This window comes from Pseudophryne corroboree, chromosome 3 (genome assembly GCF_028390025.1).
Source record: "Pseudophryne corroboree isolate aPseCor3 chromosome 3, aPseCor3.hap2, whole genome shotgun sequence".
Taxonomy (NCBI): domain Eukaryota; kingdom Metazoa; phylum Chordata; class Amphibia; order Anura; family Myobatrachidae; genus Pseudophryne; species Pseudophryne corroboree.
In genome coordinates this window covers 32,436,966-32,455,323 of record NC_086446.1, presented here as the reverse complement: position 1 = coordinate 32,455,323, position 18,358 = coordinate 32,436,966, and the positions used below count along the sequence as shown (strand labels likewise).

The following is an 18,358-nucleotide window of genomic DNA, read 5'->3' as shown; positions in this document are numbered from 1 at the left end:
ACACCAGAGAGTGTGGGGAGGAGACTGGTCAGATCTCCGGGATGGTAACACACAGTTACATGATGTGAGGGGGGAGAGCAGGAGTATAATAGGGGCTGACGGCTCCTGATGTATGAGATACACCAGAGAGTGTGGGGAGGAGACTGGTCAGATCCCTGGGCTGGTAACACACAGTGACATGATGTGAGGGGAGAGCAGGAGTATAATAGGGGCTGATGGCTCCTGATGTATGAGATACACCAGAGAGTGTGGGGAGGAGACTGGTCAGATCTCTGGGCTGGTAACACACAGTGACATGATGTGAGGGGGAGAGCAGGAGTGTAATAGGGGCTGATGGATCCTGATATATGAGATACACCAGAGTGTGTGGGGAGGAGACTGGTCAGATCTCTGGGCTGGTAACACACAGTGACATGATGTGAGGAGGAGAGCAGGAGTATAATAGGGGCTGATGGCTACTGATATATGAGATACACCAGAGAGTGTGGGGAAGACACTGGTCAGATCTCTGGGCTGGTAACACACAGTAACATGATGTGAGGGGGAGAGCAGGAGTATAATAGGGGCTGATAGCTCCTGATGTATGAGATACACCAGAGAGTGTGGGGAGGAGAGTGGTCAGATCTCTGGGCTGGTAACACACAGTGACATGATGTGAGGGGGAGAACAGGAGTATAATAGGGGCTGACGGCTCCTGATGTATGAGATACACCAGAGAGTGTGGGGAGGAGAGTGGTCAGATCTCTGGGCTGGTAGCACACAGTGACATGATGTGCGGGGGAGAACAGGATGCTTTTGTACTGGAAGAGTAGCTCCCTGCCAGCTCAGCTACTGCGCGCTGGCAGGAGCTACTCGTTGCTGTGAGGGTTGCAGCGGCTGAGTGTGACGTCACGCAGCTGCCGCAGCCCCCCCCAAACGCAGTGTTGAATACAAGATACATAGTCATTCATATGAGTCCCTTACACAATGGACCTTACCACTTAAATACTCTACTACAAGCACAGGCCCACTGTATCAGATGACAATTAACATACCAGTATATTTTTGGACTGGGGTAGGACAACCATAAAAAAACTGAAAAACATACAAACACCACACATATAAGTCACTGCTTAAAATCAACCAGAGCACTATGTCATCATGGTGCACAGAGAGATTATTTCTCTGTAATAAGTGTTTATTACTCACCTGTGCTGATATCTGTAGGAATTTCCTCCTCCTTACACCGCTGATCACCCCTCACATACATCTCTTCTTTTCCCTCTATATCTTCTGCCTTTATACCAGTCACATAAGTCTCTTCTTCTCCCTCTATATCTTCTGCCTTCATACCAGTCACATACGTCTCTTCTTCTCCCTCTATATCTTCTGACTTCAAATTAGTCACATACGTCTCTTCTTCTTCCGCTATATCTTCTGCCTTCATATCAGTCACATACGTCTCTTCTTCTCCCTCTATATCTTCTGCCTTCATTTCAGTCACATTCGTCTCTTCTTCTCCCTCTATATCTTCTGCCTTCATATCAGTCACATACGTCTCTTCTTCTCCCTCTGTATCTTCTGCCTTCATATCAGTCACATACGTCTCTTCTTCTCCCTCTATATCTTCTGCCTTCATTTCAGTCACATTCGTCTCTTCTTCTCCCTCTATATCTTCTGCCTTCATATCAGTCACATACGTCTCTTCTTCTCCCTCTGTATCTTCTGCCTTCATATCAGTCACATACGTCTCTTCTTCTCCCTCTATATCTTCTGCCTTCATTTCAGTCACATTCGTCTCTTCTTCTCCCTCTATATCTTCTGCCTTCATATCAGTCACATACGTCTCTTCTTCTCCCTCTGTATCTTCTGCCTTCATATCAGTCACATTCGTCTCTTCTTCTCCCTCTATATCTTCTGCCTTTATACCAGTCACATACGTCTCTTCTTCTCCCTCTATAACTTCTGCCTTCATATCAGTCACATATGTCTCTTCATCTCCCTCTATAACTTCTGCCTTCATATCAGTCACATATGTCTCTTCTTCTCCCTCTATTTCTTCTGCCTTTATACCAGTCATATACGTCTCTTCTTCTCCCTCTATATCTTCTGCCTTTATACCAGTCATATACGTCTCTTCTTCTCCCTCTATATCTTCTGCCTTCATATCAGTCACATACGTCTCTTCTTCTTCCTCTGTATCATCTACCTTAATACCAGTCAGGACTTCACGCTAAAAAAACCCACAAAAAGTTAGAAAATATTAGTGTATTAGACGCACACAGGTCACATAATGGAAAAATTGGATTTTTGTACTTGTGTTACAAATCCTTTTCTCTCAGTCCTTTAAGAGACGCTGGACACTATGAGATATAGGGTGTGGTGACCAGAGCATGGTCCCCTTACATGAACCAGAAACAATGAAACTCCTGCTGGGTTCTCTACACCGCACTCTCTACCCCACAGTATCCAGTGTCCCCCAATTGGATGTTAGAGAAAATAGCAAATTATGGACCTCTTAAGTACTCCATGGCAGCTTTTACAGAGGGTTATTTTCCTGCTTACTAGGTAGAGACAGGCATGTAGCATCAATAAGAGATATTGGGGAGACTTAGTACGATGGGGACATCCCAAAGCTTCCAGAACGGGTGGAGACTGCTGCAGCACCGCCTGCCCAAACTGGGTATCCTCTTTGGCCAGGATATCAAACCTGTAGAACTTAACAAGAGAGTGTTCTTCCCTGACCAGGTAGCAGCTCGGCATAGTTGAAAGGCCGAGACTCCACAGGCAGCCGCCCAGAAAGAACCCACGATCTTGTAGAGTGGGCCTTCAGAAACTTAGGAACAGGTAAGGCTGCCGACGCATAGGCCTGTTGAATAGTAAGCCTAAGCCAACGAGCAATGGACTGCTTCGAAGCAGGACAACCCTTTTTCTGCGCATCATAGAGCACGAACCAGGAATCCGTCTTTCTTATCAGAGCCGTTCGCTTGACATAGATCTTCACAGCTGGCACAGCATCCAATGCCTTCGGAGGAGCAGAAGTGCCAGAACTTGATGGAACCACAATAGGTTGATTCAGGTGAAACGCAGAGACAACCTTCAGTAGGAACTGCTGCCTAGTCCTGAGCTCCGCTCTGTCCTTGTAAAAGACCAAGTATGGACTTTTACACGATAAGGCCCCCAATTCTGAGACACGTCTAGCAGAAGCCAGGGCCAGTAACATCACCGTCTTCCAAGTGAGGAACTTGTCTTCTAGCGTCATCAGAGGTTCAAACCAGGAGGACTGTAGAAATTCCAACACCACATTCAAATCCCATGGTGCCGTAGGTGGCACAAAAGGAGGTTGTATGTGGAGTACCCCTTGCAAGAAGGTCTGAACTTCTGGCAACACTGCCAATTTCTTCTGAAAGAAAATCGAGAGAGCTGAAATCTGGACCTTAATGGAACCCAGACGTAAGCCCCTATCCACTCCAGCCTGCAGAAAACGTAAGAAACGTCCCAAGTGAAACTCTGCAGGCGGATAAGTGCATTCCTCGCACCAAGAGACGTATCTTCTCCAGATATGATGATAGTGTTTTGACGTCACAGGTTTCCTGGCCTGAACCATGGTAGCAATAACCTTTGTGGAAAGGCCCTTGTGAGCTAGGATGTTCCACTCAACCTCCATGTCAACAAACGAAGTCGCCGTAAGTCCGGGTAGACGAACGGTCCTTGTTGAAGAAGAGCTCTTCTATGTGGTAGAGGCCAAGGGTCTTCGACGGACATGTCCAGAAGATCCGCGTACCACGCCCTCCGAGGCCAATCCGGTGCAATCAGAATTGCCTGGACTCCTTGATTTCTGATTCGCTTGAGCACCCTTGGGAGCAACGGAATCGGAGGAAATGGGTAGACCAGCCGGTAAGGCCAAGGCGACCTCAGGGCATCCACTGCCCTCGCCTGAGGGTCCCTGGTTCGTGAGCAATACCAGTGAAGTTTCTTTTTAAGTCGAGAAGCCATCATGTCTATTTGTGGGCAGCCCCACCGGTGGATGATCTGCTGGAACACCTGATGGTGGAATCTCCACTCCCCTGTGTGGAGATCGTAATGACTCAGGAAGTCCGCTTCCCAGTTGTCCACACCCAGAATGAAGAGTGCCGACATTGCTCTTGCATTTCTTTCCACTCAGAGGAGTATCTTTGACACCTCTCGCATGCAGGCTCTGCTTTTTGTCCCTCCTTGCCGATTGATGTACGCCACTGCTGTGACGTTGTTCGGCTGTACTTGGATTGCGTGATCCTTGAGCAGAGAGGCCTGAAGCAGGGCATTGTAGATCGCCCGAAGTTCCAGAATGTTGATCGGAAGGAGGGCTTCGTGGGCTGACCACCTGCCCTGGAACTGAACCCCTTGGGTCTTCTCAGACTCTGATCTGTCGCGAGGGTCAATCCTGAATCCCAAAACTCCAGCATTCCAGGAGATTGGAGGACTGCAGCCACCACAGGAGGGAAATCCTGGCCTGAGGTGACAGCCGAATCATCCGGAGCATCTGTAGATATGATTCGGACCACTTGCTCAGGAGATCCAATTGAAATGTTCTGGCATGGAAACTCCCATATCGGATCGCCTCGTATGAGGCAACCATGTTCCCCAACAATCTTATGCAAAGACGGATGGATACTCAAGCAGGTCGGAGCACCACGTGGACCATCTCCTGAAGTGTTCTCGTTTTGTCCTCTGGGAGGAACACCTTCTGGGCCACAGTTTCTAGTAACATCCCCAGGAACAGGAGCCGCTGAATTGGCTCCAGGTGGGACTTCTGTAAATTGAGAATCCACCCATGGTGTGACAGAAGTTGGATAGTGCGGTCGATATGGAGCAATAAAAAGTTCCCTGGATCTTGCTTTTATCAGAAGATCGTCCAGGTAAGGGACAACATTGACCACCTGGACCCAGAGCTGGAACATCTTCTCTGCCATTACCTTTGTGAATACCCTCAGAGGTGTGGACAGGCCGAAGGGTAGTGCCTGGAACAGGTAGTGATCGTCCATTAGGGCAAACCTCAGATAAGCCTGATAAGGTGGCCAAATCGGAATATGAAGGTAGGCGTCCTTGATATCCAAGGAAACCATGAATTCCGGTTCTTCCAGGCCCGCAATCACTGCTCTCAAGGATTCCATTTTGAACTTGAAAAACTCTAACTACAGGGGTGTGACCCCCTGTAGAAAATCAGAAGCGCTGTCCGCACTAATTAAGGGGACAATGAGAAAAATATTCACAATAAAAAATTATATATAATTCTAGATATAAATATATTAAATTTTATTAACATATAATGCTGCAGCATAAAATACAATTATTCAGTACATAATATGCATATTCTAAATCATCATAAAAGTAATATTCCACATATAATGATAAAACATTAATATCTCGCTATGATTCAGAGGCTTGGACTTTAATATTTCTGATTTTCACAGTGTCCACTGATAAGATAATGAATTGGCTGGGATTAGCTTCTCAAACACTGGTTATGTTCATGTGTCCTTAATTAATTTGTGTCCAGTGAGAACATGTGTGCACATATATATTAATTTGAAATAGGTAATTACCATATGATATTAGCCTTTACGTCAGCTCCAATTTCAATCTGATAAGGACAATCCCGGTATTAAGACTCCCTCTGCTGGTGCTCATCCGTTTGATGCAGAATATCTGGAGAAGATGTTCACGGGAACTTGTCCACAGTGTTCCGACTCCCTCTGCTGGCGGCTGGCCGTAATTGCAGATATATTGCTGGCTGATCGTGACCGCAAGCCAGTATTCACGTCAATGAATGGGAGATATATTCGGCACTGATATGGTCACTCTGAAAACGCGTTTCTCCGCCTTTCAAACACCCTCAGCGGCTTCCTCAGTTCAAATGACCATACTCCATAAATTCGGTTTATATAGCCACCCTGAATTGTAATTCCCGCGGCCGTGCGCGCATGCGCACTTAGACATGCGTTCCAAGCCTCGCTTTCACTCAGCCCCTTAAATAGACTCCGGCGGCCATTTTAGTCATCTCATACCCAGCCTCACTTTCATATAAGATGGGTTGTTCATACCACGAAATCCAAGCCTCGTTTGGAGTCCCGGAAGTTGTATCAAGCCTCTCTTCCTGGTACTATTAATAATGACATATCCAAGCCTCATTTTAAATCCCAATGGATATCTCTCGTTACCATGGTAACTTATATTAAGCTCCGGTGGCCATTTTCCACATCATACCAAGCCTCGCTTACATATAAGATCCAAGCCTCTTTTGAAGTCATTTATTATATACAATATGTATATTACCGCATCCTAATGCTACCAAAAATAATTAAAAAATATTTAAAAATATATACCAGACATGGATGGAAAAGGGATAAATATAATATATCACACAGCTCCATCTTGTGGCTCATTACCATAACTACAATCCCATCCTGTCACCATATAAAATCCCAGTCCCCATCTCCAACTCCCGGCATCATAAGGAACTATATATCATCCCACATTATTCGGTATAGATATATATTTTACCATTTTCTTGATCAATAAATCCTAAATTCATAAATTTTATTTAACTCAACTGAGTCATTAAGACCCTGAGGGATCAAAGTTTTAAGAATAAATATCCAATATGCTTCTTTCTTACACAACCTTGTAAACCTATCCCCCCCCTATTGGTTGTCGCCACCTGTTCGATGGCCGTAATAAGTATATTTTACTTTTCCCCTCTCCACAATCCAGAATGTGACGATATAAATAAGTATTCCCTACTCTTTTATCGATCTGTCTTTTGTGCTCCATAAACCTGACGTGGAGCGCCCGTGTGGTACGCCCCACGTACTGAGCTCCACATCCGCATTGTAAAACATAGATAACATACATGGATCTACAGTTCAGAAAACTTTTTATATTAAATTTCTCTCCTGATACAGTTGAGATAAATTGTGTCGTTTTCTTTTTTGTATGTTTACATGTTACACAGTTTGTTCTACCACACTTATGAAACCCTATTGGTGGTTTGGGCAACCATGTATTTAATTGACCCCCTTGTGCCTCTGAAGATACAGATTTATCACACGATCTATTAAAAAAACTAGGAGCTAATGCAGATTTCAAACTGTCTGATTTCCGAAATATTACTTGTTCACTAAGCTCTATATTGGAATTCAACATTTCGTCTAGCTTTAGAATCGAGGAATTTTTTTTAATGATCTTCGTCAGGTTTATGGAGCACAAAAGACAGATAGATAAAAGAGTAGGGAATACTTATTTATATCGTCACATTCTGGATTGTGGAGAGGGGAAAAGTGAAAATATACTTATTACGGCCATCGAACAGGTGGCGACAACCAATAGGGGGGGGGATAGGTTTAAAAGGTTGTGTAAGAAAGAAGCATATTGGATATTTAACCTTAAAACTTTTATCCCTCAGGGTCTTAATGACTCAGTTGAGTTAAATAAAATTTAAAATTTATGAATTTAGGATTTATTAATCAAGAAAATGGTAAAATATATATCTATACCGAATAATGTGGGATGATATATAGTTCCTTATGATGCCGGGAGTTGGAAATGGGGACTGGGATTTTATATGGTGACAGGATGGGATTGTAGTTATGGTAATGAGCCACAAGATGGAGCTGTGTGATATCATATTATATTTATCCCTTTTCCATCCATGTCTGGTATATATTTTTAAATATTTTTAAATTATTTTTGGTAGCATTAGGATGCGGTAATATACATATTGTATATAATAAATGACTTCAAAAGAGGCTTGGATCTTATATGTAAGCGAGGCTTGGTATGATGTGGAAAATGGCCACCGGAGCTTAATATAAGTTACCATGGTAACGAGAGATATCCATTGGGATTTAAAATGAGGCTTGGATATGTCATTATTAATAGTACCAGGAAGAGAGGCTTGATACAACTTCCGGGACTCCAAACGAGGCTTGGATTTCGTGGTATGAACAACCAATCTTATATGAAAGTGAGGCTTGGTATGAGATGATTAAAATGGCCGCCGGAGTCTATTTAAGGGGCTGAGTGAAAGCGAGGCTTGGAACGCATGTCTAAGTGCGCATGCGCGCACGGCCGCGGGAATTACAAATCAGGGTGGCTATATAAACCGAATTTATGGAGTATGGTCATTTGAACTGAGGAAGCCGCTGAGGGTGTTTGAAAGGCGGAGAAACGCGTTTTCAGAGTGACCATATCAGTGCCGAATATCTCCCATTCATTGACGTGAATACTGGCTTGCGGTCACGATCAGCTAGCAAAATATATCTGCAATTACGGCCAGCCGCCAGCAGAGGGAGTCGGAACACTGTGGACAAGTTCCCGTGAACATCTTCTCCAGATATTCTGCATCAAACGGATGAGCACCAGCAGAGGGAGTCTTAATACCGGGATTGTCCTTATCAGATTGAATTTGGAGCTGACGTAAAGGCTAATATCATATGGTAATTACCTATTTCAAATTAATATATATGTGCACACATGTTCTCACTGGACACAAATTAATTAAGGACACATGAACATAACCAGTGTTTGAGAAGCTAATCCCAGCCAATTCATTATCTTATCAGTGGACACTGTGAAAATCAGAAATATTAAAGTCCAAGCCTCTGAATCATAGCGAGATATTAATGTTTTATCATTATATGTGGAATATTACTTTTATGATGATTTAGAATATGCATATTATGTACTGAATAATTGTCTGTTATGCTGCAGCATTATATGTTAATAAAATATAATATATTTATATCTAGAATTATATATAATTTTTTATTGTGAATATTTTTCTCATTGTCCCCTTAATTAGTGCGGACAGCGCTTCTGATTTTCTACAGGGGGTCACACCCCTGTAGTTAGAGTGTTTTTTGGTTCAATATAAGGAATGCAATTATCCTTATAATTAGGAGCAGCAGTCCGCACTATTATTTGATCTCCAACTGCATGGTAGTTGCTGGCGCCGGAGGGTGTATATACCTGTCCATACACTTTGAGTGTGGGGGCAGTTATATATACGCACATTTTTATATCGTAGTAAATTGAACTTGAAAACCTTTAGGTAAGGGTTCAAGGACTTTAGATTCAAAATGGGCCTTACCGAACCGTCCAGCTTCGGTACCACAAACAGGTTGGAGTAATAACCCCTGCCTCGTTGTGGTATTGGTACTGGAACAATGACGTTGGACTGGACTAACTTTTGGATGGCCTGTTGCAACGCAACTTGCGTATCCTTCAAAGCTGGTGAGCTTGATTTGAAAAATCGTTGGGGAGGAGCACCGTTGAACTCCAGCATGTAGCCCTGAGAAATGAGTTCCCTTGCCCAGGTATCCTGGCAGGAAACCTCCCAGACGCGGCTGAAGTGACGCAATCAAGCTCCCACCTCGAGACTCCTTTGGGCTGGGTGGGCACCGTCATGCTGAGGCCTTAGTGGAAACAAAACTGGTGCTCTGTTCCGGAGAACCGGTGTTTGCAGGTCTTTTTGTCTTACCTCTGGTGCCTCTAGTCGCATTGGAGGCACCTCTGGCCCTAGATCAAAATCTGTTACACCGAAAGGGCTGAAGAGATGGCCCCGGGTAGTAACGCCTCGCCAGTGGGGCCCCAGAGGGGAGAAACGTGGATTTCCCAGCTGTGACTTTGGAATCCCACGTATCCAACTCAACCCCAAAGAGCCATTCCACAGAAAAGGGGAGGGATTCCACATTGCGCTTGGATTCTGCGTCTGCTATCCACAGACGCAACCACAAGGCCCTGCACGCAGACACTGCCATGGCAGAAGTCCTAGCATTAATATTGCCCATCTCCTTGAGCGAGTCACACAGGATGCGTGCAGTGTCCTGATTGTGCTTCAGGAGAGTCACCGTCCACGTATGAATGGCATGGGTCATCCAGCAACCCTCCAGCAACCCACTATGACCGGCCTTTACGATACACCTGCTGCTGTGTAGACAGACTTTAGTGTAGTCTCTATTTTTCTGTATAGTAAAGGAGCCCGGGGCAGGCAGCACCACCTTTTTTGACAGTCGAGAGACTGATACGTCGACCCCCGGGGGTTCTTCTCATAATTTCCTGCCTACAGGAGCAAATGGGAAAGTGTGCAAAAAATCTTTTTGACACTTGGGGCCAAATGTAAGAGTTTGGAAAAGTGAGAGATTTGGTAAGGTTTTGCAGATTTTTTTTTTAAAGTGGTGATCATTTATACAGCAAGAGCAACCTGGTTTTGCAGTGTAAATGATTGCCACTTTAAAAAAAAACCCTGAAAAACCTTACCAAAATCTCTCACTTTCTGAAACTCTCACTCTATTACATTTGGCCCTAGGTATTTTTTGTCTGGATTTTTCCAGGCTAACTTAAACAGGTCATCTAATTCTGCAGAATCAGGAAAAGTGACATTAGGCTTGTTTTGTGTAAAGAAAAACGACTGCTGTGGCGCAGCGTCCACTAGAGGGAGCTTTAACACGTCGCGTATAGCCAGAATGAGTGGTTCAATACCCTGAGCAGAAGTGGAATCCCCACTAACGGGATCCTATTCCTCCCCCTCCTCCTGTATCTCATCATCTGAATCAGAGAGTAGAGCAGGTAAACCACGCTTTTGTGGTCCTGAGCTAGAGACGGGGGGGGGGGGTTAATATCTGCCCTAGCAGATAAGTCTGCAACAGCCTGTTGTAGTAGCTGATTTTCTGAGCATTAGCAGTGAGTTGTGATGACATATCAGACATCATATTTTTAAGGGCCCCTAGCCAGGAGGGATCTGGACCCTCTCCCCCAGCCCCCTCACTGAGTTGTGAAGATTGGCTGCATTGTTCACATGATACAGAATCAGATGATAAGGGAGAGAATCTGGTGTGGCATACACTGCACAATTTGTATTTACCCATGTTCACAGTAATCACAATGACATACACACAGACAGTAATACTTAGGAAGCCTGCCCTTACTGTATGTGAGAGGAGACACACAGAGAGAAAAGACCAGCACACCCAAGCTACACAGTCCCAGTGAGGTGCTATATCACAGTGAAACACCTATGATTTATGCCCTGTATAGGACACAGATTGTGTACAAAAGCGGCTCACCCCCTTTGCTACACCCTGTACCAGTTTTCCAGCGTTTTCTGAGTGTCAGGAGGAGATGTGTGAGCCTGCTGCAGTAAGCAGAGGAAGATGTCAAAATGCCGCTGGTCCCGCTCTGAGGAAGCTCCGCCCCCCCTAATGGTGCCAGAGCTACAGAGATTTTTATACTGGCAATGTCTCCTAAATTGCTTAAAAACATCACACAAGTGCTAGTTTAAGCCACCGCTAGCCAGTGTACCCAGGGGGCTATAGCGGGTCCCCCCAGGGTCCCGTATGCCTCCCCTGCATGTCAGCCGCACTTTGAACCGGAGGACCCCCCTAGCGGTGCCCCCAGTTTGTACTCACCACTGCCGTCACCTTCAGGCTACTGTTAGGGGTGCGTGGCGTGCTGCGATTGCAACAGCTAAGGCACGGTGCCCCCGCTGAACAACCAACCTCTCATGACGGTGGTCCTGCAGCGGGGAAGCGGCTCTGACACCTCGCAAGGCTGGTGACCGTCCCTCCCCTCCCCTAACTCCCACGGTGCAGGTATGCTGTTGCCCAAACAGTATACCAAAAATAATAAAAGTTTAAAAGAAGAAAAACTCTCTGGACCTGCAGAGATGTGCATCCTCTCCTGAGGGCACTTTTTTTAAACTGGCTGTAGGAGGGGGCACTTTAAAGTGCACTGGCTCCTTTGGACCCCGTCTATACCCCATCGTACTAAGTCTCCTCAATATCCCTTATGGATGCTAGAGACATTGTGTTAACCACCTGCTCGAGCGCCATAGAGGGTGTAAACATCATTTTGGTTGTATTTCTATTGTTGCATATGACAGGTGGCACATACTCGTTCACACCCACTGCGGCTGCTTGATAGTGCGCGGGATTACTTCTTTTCCTCCATTTTGTGTATGTTTCTCCAGCACATCCCACAAATGCTGGATAAGACGGAGAACGTCAAATGTTTGTAATGTTCTTCAAACCATTCCTGAACAACGTATGCAGAGAGGCTGGGTGTATTATCCTGCTGAGAGAGGTCACTGCCCTCAAGTAATACAGCTGCCATGAAGGGGTGTACTTGGTTTGCCACAATGGTTAGGTAGGTGGCAGTGGCGTGCGGTGAGGTCAGTGGCTGGTGAGGCACTGCAGCCATAATGTCCGCCAGATCCTGCTGATTACCCCTACCGCCGCCGAGCCAATGCCCACTACTGCCTCTAAGCCAATGTCTGCTGCCACCGCCAACGGCTTACAAACTTGCCTACCGTCAACTGACCCAGCCCTCCGCCACTAATTTGCATCTCAGTCCGATGCCGCCAATGCCCGCTGCCTGCCTGCTCATCATACTTGTGATCTAGTGTACATTTTTATAGAAAAATAAATAAAAATTAGTGTTTGGGAAGGAAGTGGGAGGAGGACATGAATTCAATTTTGTTGTCCAGGGCTTCCATTAACTTAATGGAGAAGGGTCTGAATGGGTTAAAAAATGTAAAAAAAAAAATGTGTGAGGTCCCCCCTCCTAAGCATAACCAGCCTCGGGCTCTTTGAGCCGGTCCTGGTTGTTTAAATACTGGGGAAAAATTGGACAGGGGTTCCCCGTATTTAGACAACCAGCACCGGGCTCTTAGACCGGTCCTGGTTCCAAAAATACGGGGGACAAAAGATGTAGGGGTCCCCCGTATTTTTAAAACCAGCACCGGGCTCCACTAGCCAGGGACATAATGCCACAGCCAGGGGACACATTTATGTAGGTCCCTGTGGCCGTGGCATTACCCCCCCAACTAGTCACCCCTGGCCGGGGTTCCCTGGAGGAGTGGGGACCCCTTAAATCAAGGTGTCTCCCCCCCCTCCAGGCACCCAAGGGCTAGGGGTGAAGCCCGAGGCTGTCCCCAGCACCCCTGGGCGGTGGGTGCCGGGCTGATAGCCATAAGTGTGCAAAAAAAAGAATATTGTTTTTTGTTGTGGAGCTACAAGGCCCAGCAAGCCTCCCCCGCTTGCTGGTACTTGGAGAACCTCAAGGACCAGCATGTGGGGAAATAACGGGCCCGCTGGTACCTGTAGTTCTACAACAAAAAAAATACCCAAATAAAAACGCAACACACACACCGTGAAAGTAAAAATAAGATTTTACTCACTGGTAAATCTATTTCTCGTAGTCCGTAGTGGATACTGGGAACTCCGTAAGGACCATGGGGAATAGACGGGCTCCGCAGGAGACTGGGCACTCTAAAAGAAAGATTAGGTACTATCTGGTGTGCACTGGCTCCTCCCACCATGACCCTCCTCCAGACCTCAGTTAGGATACTGTGCCCGGAAGAGCTGACACAATAAGGAAGGATTTTGAATCCCGGGTAAGACTCATACCAGCCACACCAATCACACCGTATAACTCGTGATACTACACCCAGTTAACAGTATGAAATATAACTGAGCCTCTCAACAGATGGCTCAACAATAACCCTTAGTTAGGCAATAACTACATACAAGTATTGCAGACAATCCGCACTTGGGATGGGCGCCCAGCATCCACTACGGACTACGAGAAATAGATTTACCGGTGAGTAAAATCTTATTTTCTCTGACGTCCTAGTGGATGCTGGGAACTCCGTAAGGACCATGGGGATTATACCAAAGCTCCCAAACGGGCGGGATAGTGCGGATGACTCTGCAGCACCGAATGAGAGAACTCAAGGTCCTCCTCAGCCAGGGTATCAATTTTGTAGAATTTAGCAAACGTGTTTGCCCCTGACCAAGTTACAGCTCGGCAAAATTGTAAAGCCGAGACCCCTCGGGCAGCCGCCCAAGATGAGCCCACTTTCCTCGTGGGATGGGCTTTTACTGATTTAGGATGCGGCAATCCAGCCGCAGAATGCTCCAGCTGAATTGTGCTACAAATTCAGCGAGCAATAGTCTGCTTAGAAGCAGGAGCACCTATTTTGTTGGGTGCCTACAGGATAAAAAGCGAGTCAGTTTTCCTGACTCCAGCCGTCCTGGAAATATAAATTTTTAAGGCCCTGACTACGTCCAGTAACTTGGAATCTTCCAAGTCCCTAGTAGCCGCAGGCACTACAATAGGTTGGTTCAAGTGAAAAGGTGATACCACATTAGGGAGAAACTGGGGACGAGTCCTCAATTCTGCCCTATCCATATGGAAAATCAGATAGGGGCTTTTACATGACAAAGCCGCCAATTCTGACACACGCCTGGCCGAAGCCAAGGCCAATAACATGACCACTTTCCACGTGAGATATTTCAAATCCACAGTTTTAAGTGGCTCAAACCAATGTGATTTTAAGAAACTCAACACCACGTTGAGATCCCAAGGTGCCACAGGAGGCACACAAGGGGGCTGAATATGTAGCACTCCCTTTACAAATGTCTGAACTCCAGGCAGTGAAGCCAGTTCTTTCTGGAAGAAAATCGACAGAGCCGAAATCTGGACCTTAATGGAACCCAATTTTAGGCCCATAGTCACCCCTGACTGTAGGAAGTGCAGAAAACGACCCAGCTGAAATTCCTCTGTCTTCCTGGCCTCACACCACGCAACATATTTTCGCCAAATACGGTGATAATGGTTTGCGGTTACTTCTTTCCTGGCTTTTATCAGCGTAGGAATGACTTCTTCCGGAATGCCCTTTTCCTTTAGGATACGGAATTCAACCGCCATGCCGTCAAACGCAGCCACGGTAAGTCTTGGAACAGACAGGGCCCCTGCTGTAGCAGATCCTGTCTGAGCGGTAGAGGCCATGGGTCCTCTGATATCATTTCTTGAAGTTCTGGGTACCAAGCTCTTCTTGGCCCATCCGGAACCACGAGTATCGTTCTTACTCCTCGTTTTCTTATTATTCTCAGTACCTTTGGTATGAGAGGCAGAGGAGGGAATACATAAACCGACTGGTACACCCACGGTGTCACTAGAGCGTCCACAGCTATTGCCTGAGGGTCCCTTGACCTGGCGCAATATCTAGTTTTTTGTTTAGGCGGGACGCCATCATGTCCACCTGTGGCCTTTCCCAACGGTTTACCAACAGTTGGAAGACTTCTGGATGAAGTCCCCACTCTCCCGGGTGTAGGTCGTGTCTGCTGAGGAAGTCTGCTTCCCAGTTGTCCACTCCCGGAATGAACACTGCTGACAGTGCTAAGACGTGATTTTCCGCCCATCGGAGAATCCTTGTGGCTTCTGCCATCGCCATCCTGCTTCTTGTGCCGCCCTGTCGGTTTACATGGGCGACTGCCGTGATGTTGTCTGATTGGATCAGTACCGGCTGGTTTTGAAGCAGAGGCCTTGCCAGACTTAGGGCATTGTAAATGGCCCTCAGTTCCAGAATATTTATGTGTAGGGACGACTCCTGACTTGACCAAAGTCCTTGTAAATTTCTTCCCTGTGTGACTGCCCCCCAGCCTCGAAGGCTGGCATCCGTGGTTACCAGGACCCAGTCCTGTATGCCGAATCTGCGGCCTTCTTGAAGATGAGCACTCTGCAGCCACCACAGTAGAGATACCCTGGTCCTTGGAGACAGGGTTATCAGCCGATGCATCTGAAGATGCGATCCCGACCACTTGTCCAAGAGGTCCCACTGAAAGGTTCTTGCATGGAACCTGCCGAATGGAATTTTGCTTCGTAAAAAGCTACCATTTTTCCCAGGACTCGTGTGCAGTGATGCACCGATACCTGTTTTGGTTTCAGGAGGTCTCTGACTAGAGATGACAGCTCCTTGGCTTTCTCCTGCGGGAGAAACACTTTTTTTCTGTTCTGTGTCCAGAACCATCCCCAGGAACAGTAGGCGTGTGGTAGGAACCAGCTGTGACTTTGGAATGTATAGAATCCATCCGTGCTGTTGTAGCACTTCCCGAGATAGTGCTACTCCGACCAACAACTGCTCCTTGGACCTCGCCTTTATAAGGAGATCGTCCAAGTACGGGATAATTAAAACTCCCTTTTTTCGAAGGAGTATCATCATTTCTGCCATTACCTTGGTAAAGACCCTCGGTGCCGTGGACAGTCCAAACGGCAGTGTTTGGAATTGGTAATGGCAAGCCTGTACCACAAATCTGAGGTACTCCTGGTGAGTATGGTAAATGGGGACATGTAGGTAAGCATCCTTGATGTCCAGGGATACCATGTAATCCCCCTCCTCCAGGCTTGCAATAACCGCCCTGAGCGATTCCATCTTGAACTTGAATTTTTTTATGTATGTGTTCAAGGATTTCAAATTTAAAATGGGTCTCACCGAACCGTCCGGTTTCGGTACCACAAACAGTGTGGAATAGTAACCCCGTCCTTGTCGAAGTAGGGGCACCTTGACTATCACCTGCTGGGAATACAGGTTGTGAATTGCCTCTAGCACCGCCTCCCTGCCTGAGGGAGTTGTCGGCAAGGCAGATTTGAGGAAACGGCGGGGGGGAGACGCCTCGAATTCCAGCTTGTACCCCTGAGATACTACTTGAAGGCTCCAGGGATCCACCTGTGAGCGAGCCCACTGATCGCTGAAATTTTTGAGGCGGCCCCCCACCGTACCTGGCTACGCCTGTGGAGCCCCCGCGTCATGCGGTGGACTCAGAGGAAGCGGGGGAAGAATTTTGATTCTGGGAACTGGCTGACTGGTGCAGCCTTTTTCCCTCTTCCCTCGTCTCTGTGCAGAAAGGAAGCGCCTTTGACCCGCTTGCTTTTCTGAAGCCGAAAGGACTGTACCTGATAATACAGTGCTTTCTTAGGCTGTGAGGAAACCTGAGGTAAAAAAATTTCTTCCCAGCTGTTGCTGTGGATACGAGGTCCCAAAGACCATCCCCAAACAATTCCTCACCCTTATAAGGCTCTATGTGCCTTTTAAAGTCAGCATCACCTGTCCAGTGTCGGGTCTCTAATACCCTCCTGACAGAATGGACATTGCATTAATTCTGGATGCCAGCCGGCAAAATATCCCTCTGTGCATCCCTCATATATAAGACGACGTCTTATGTTCGCAAAATAGTATCCCTGTTTGACAGGGTTACAGACCACGCTGCAGCAGCACTATCTGCAGGTCTCAGTCTAGTACCTGAGTGAGTAAATACAGACTTCAGGATAGCCTCCTGCTTTTTATCAGCAGGTACCTTCAAAGTGGCCGTATCCTAAGACGGCAGTGCCACCTTTTTTGACAAACGTGTGAGCGCCTTATCCACCCTAGGGGATATCTCCCAGCGTAACTTATCCTCTGGCGGGAAAGGGTACGCCATCAGTAACTTTTGAGAAATTACCAGTTTCTTATCGGGGGAACCCACGCTTTTTCACACTTCATTCACTCATTTGATGGGGGAACAAAACACTGCCTGCTTTTTCTCCCCAAACATTAAACCCTTTTTTAGTGGTACTTGGGTTAATGTCAGAAATGTGTAACACATTTTTTATTGCCGGGATCATGTAACGGATGTTCCTAGTGGATTGTGTATATGTCTCAACCTCGTCGACACTGGAGTCAGACTCCGTGTCGACATCTGTGTCTGCCATCTGAGGGAGCGGGCGTTTTTGAGCCCCTGATGGCCTTCGAGACGCCTGGGCAGGCGCGGGCTGAGAAGCCGGCTGTCCCATAGCTGTTACGTCATCCAGCCTTTTATGTAAGGAGTTGACACTGTCGGTTTATACCTTCCACCTATCCATCCACTCTGGTGTCGGCCCCACAGGGGGCGACATCACATTTATCGGCATCTGCTCTGCCATCACATAAGCCTCCTCATCAAACGTGTCGACACAGCCGTACCGACACACCGCACACACACAGGGAATGCTCTGACTGAGGACAGGACCCCACACAGCCCTTTGGGGAGACAGAGAGAGAGTATGCCAGCACACACCAGAGCGCTATATAAATTTTGGGATTAACACTATATTGAGTGAATTTTTCCCAATAGCTGCTTGTATATACAATATTGCGCCTAAATTTTGTGCCCCCCCTCTCTTTTTAACCCTTTGAGCCTGAAAACTACAGGGGAGAGCCTGGGGAGCTGTCTTCCAGCTGCACTGTGAAGAGAAAATGGCGCCAGTGTGCTGAGGGAGAAGCACCGCCCCTTTTTCAACTGACTTTCTCCCGCTTTTTCTGGAATACTGGCAGGGGTCATTTTACATCTATATAGCCTCTAGGACTATATATGATGTAGATTTGCCAGCCAAGGTGTCATATATTGCCCTCAGGGCGCCCCCCCCAGCGCCCTGCACCCTCAGTGACCAGAGTGTGAAGTGTGCATGAGGAGCAATGGCGCACAGCTGCAGTGCTGTGCGCTACCTTGGTGAAGACCGAAGTCTTCTGCCGAAGATTTTCCGG

The 18,358-nt window shown here is 46.8% G+C and overlaps 1 protein-coding gene across 1 annotated transcript in view; it reads right to left on the bottom strand.

Annotated features, from left to right (window-relative positions):
* Positions 1-18,358, bottom strand: part of LOC135057108 (zinc finger protein 91-like) — a 133,394-nt gene that overhangs the window by 103,177 nt on the left and 11,859 nt on the right. The window contains exon 5 of the mRNA XM_063963009.1: positions 1,189-2,212. Within this exon, the coding sequence (XP_063819079.1) occupies positions 1,189-2,212 (1,024 nt within the window). The remainder of the gene's footprint in view (positions 1-1,188; positions 2,213-18,358) is intronic.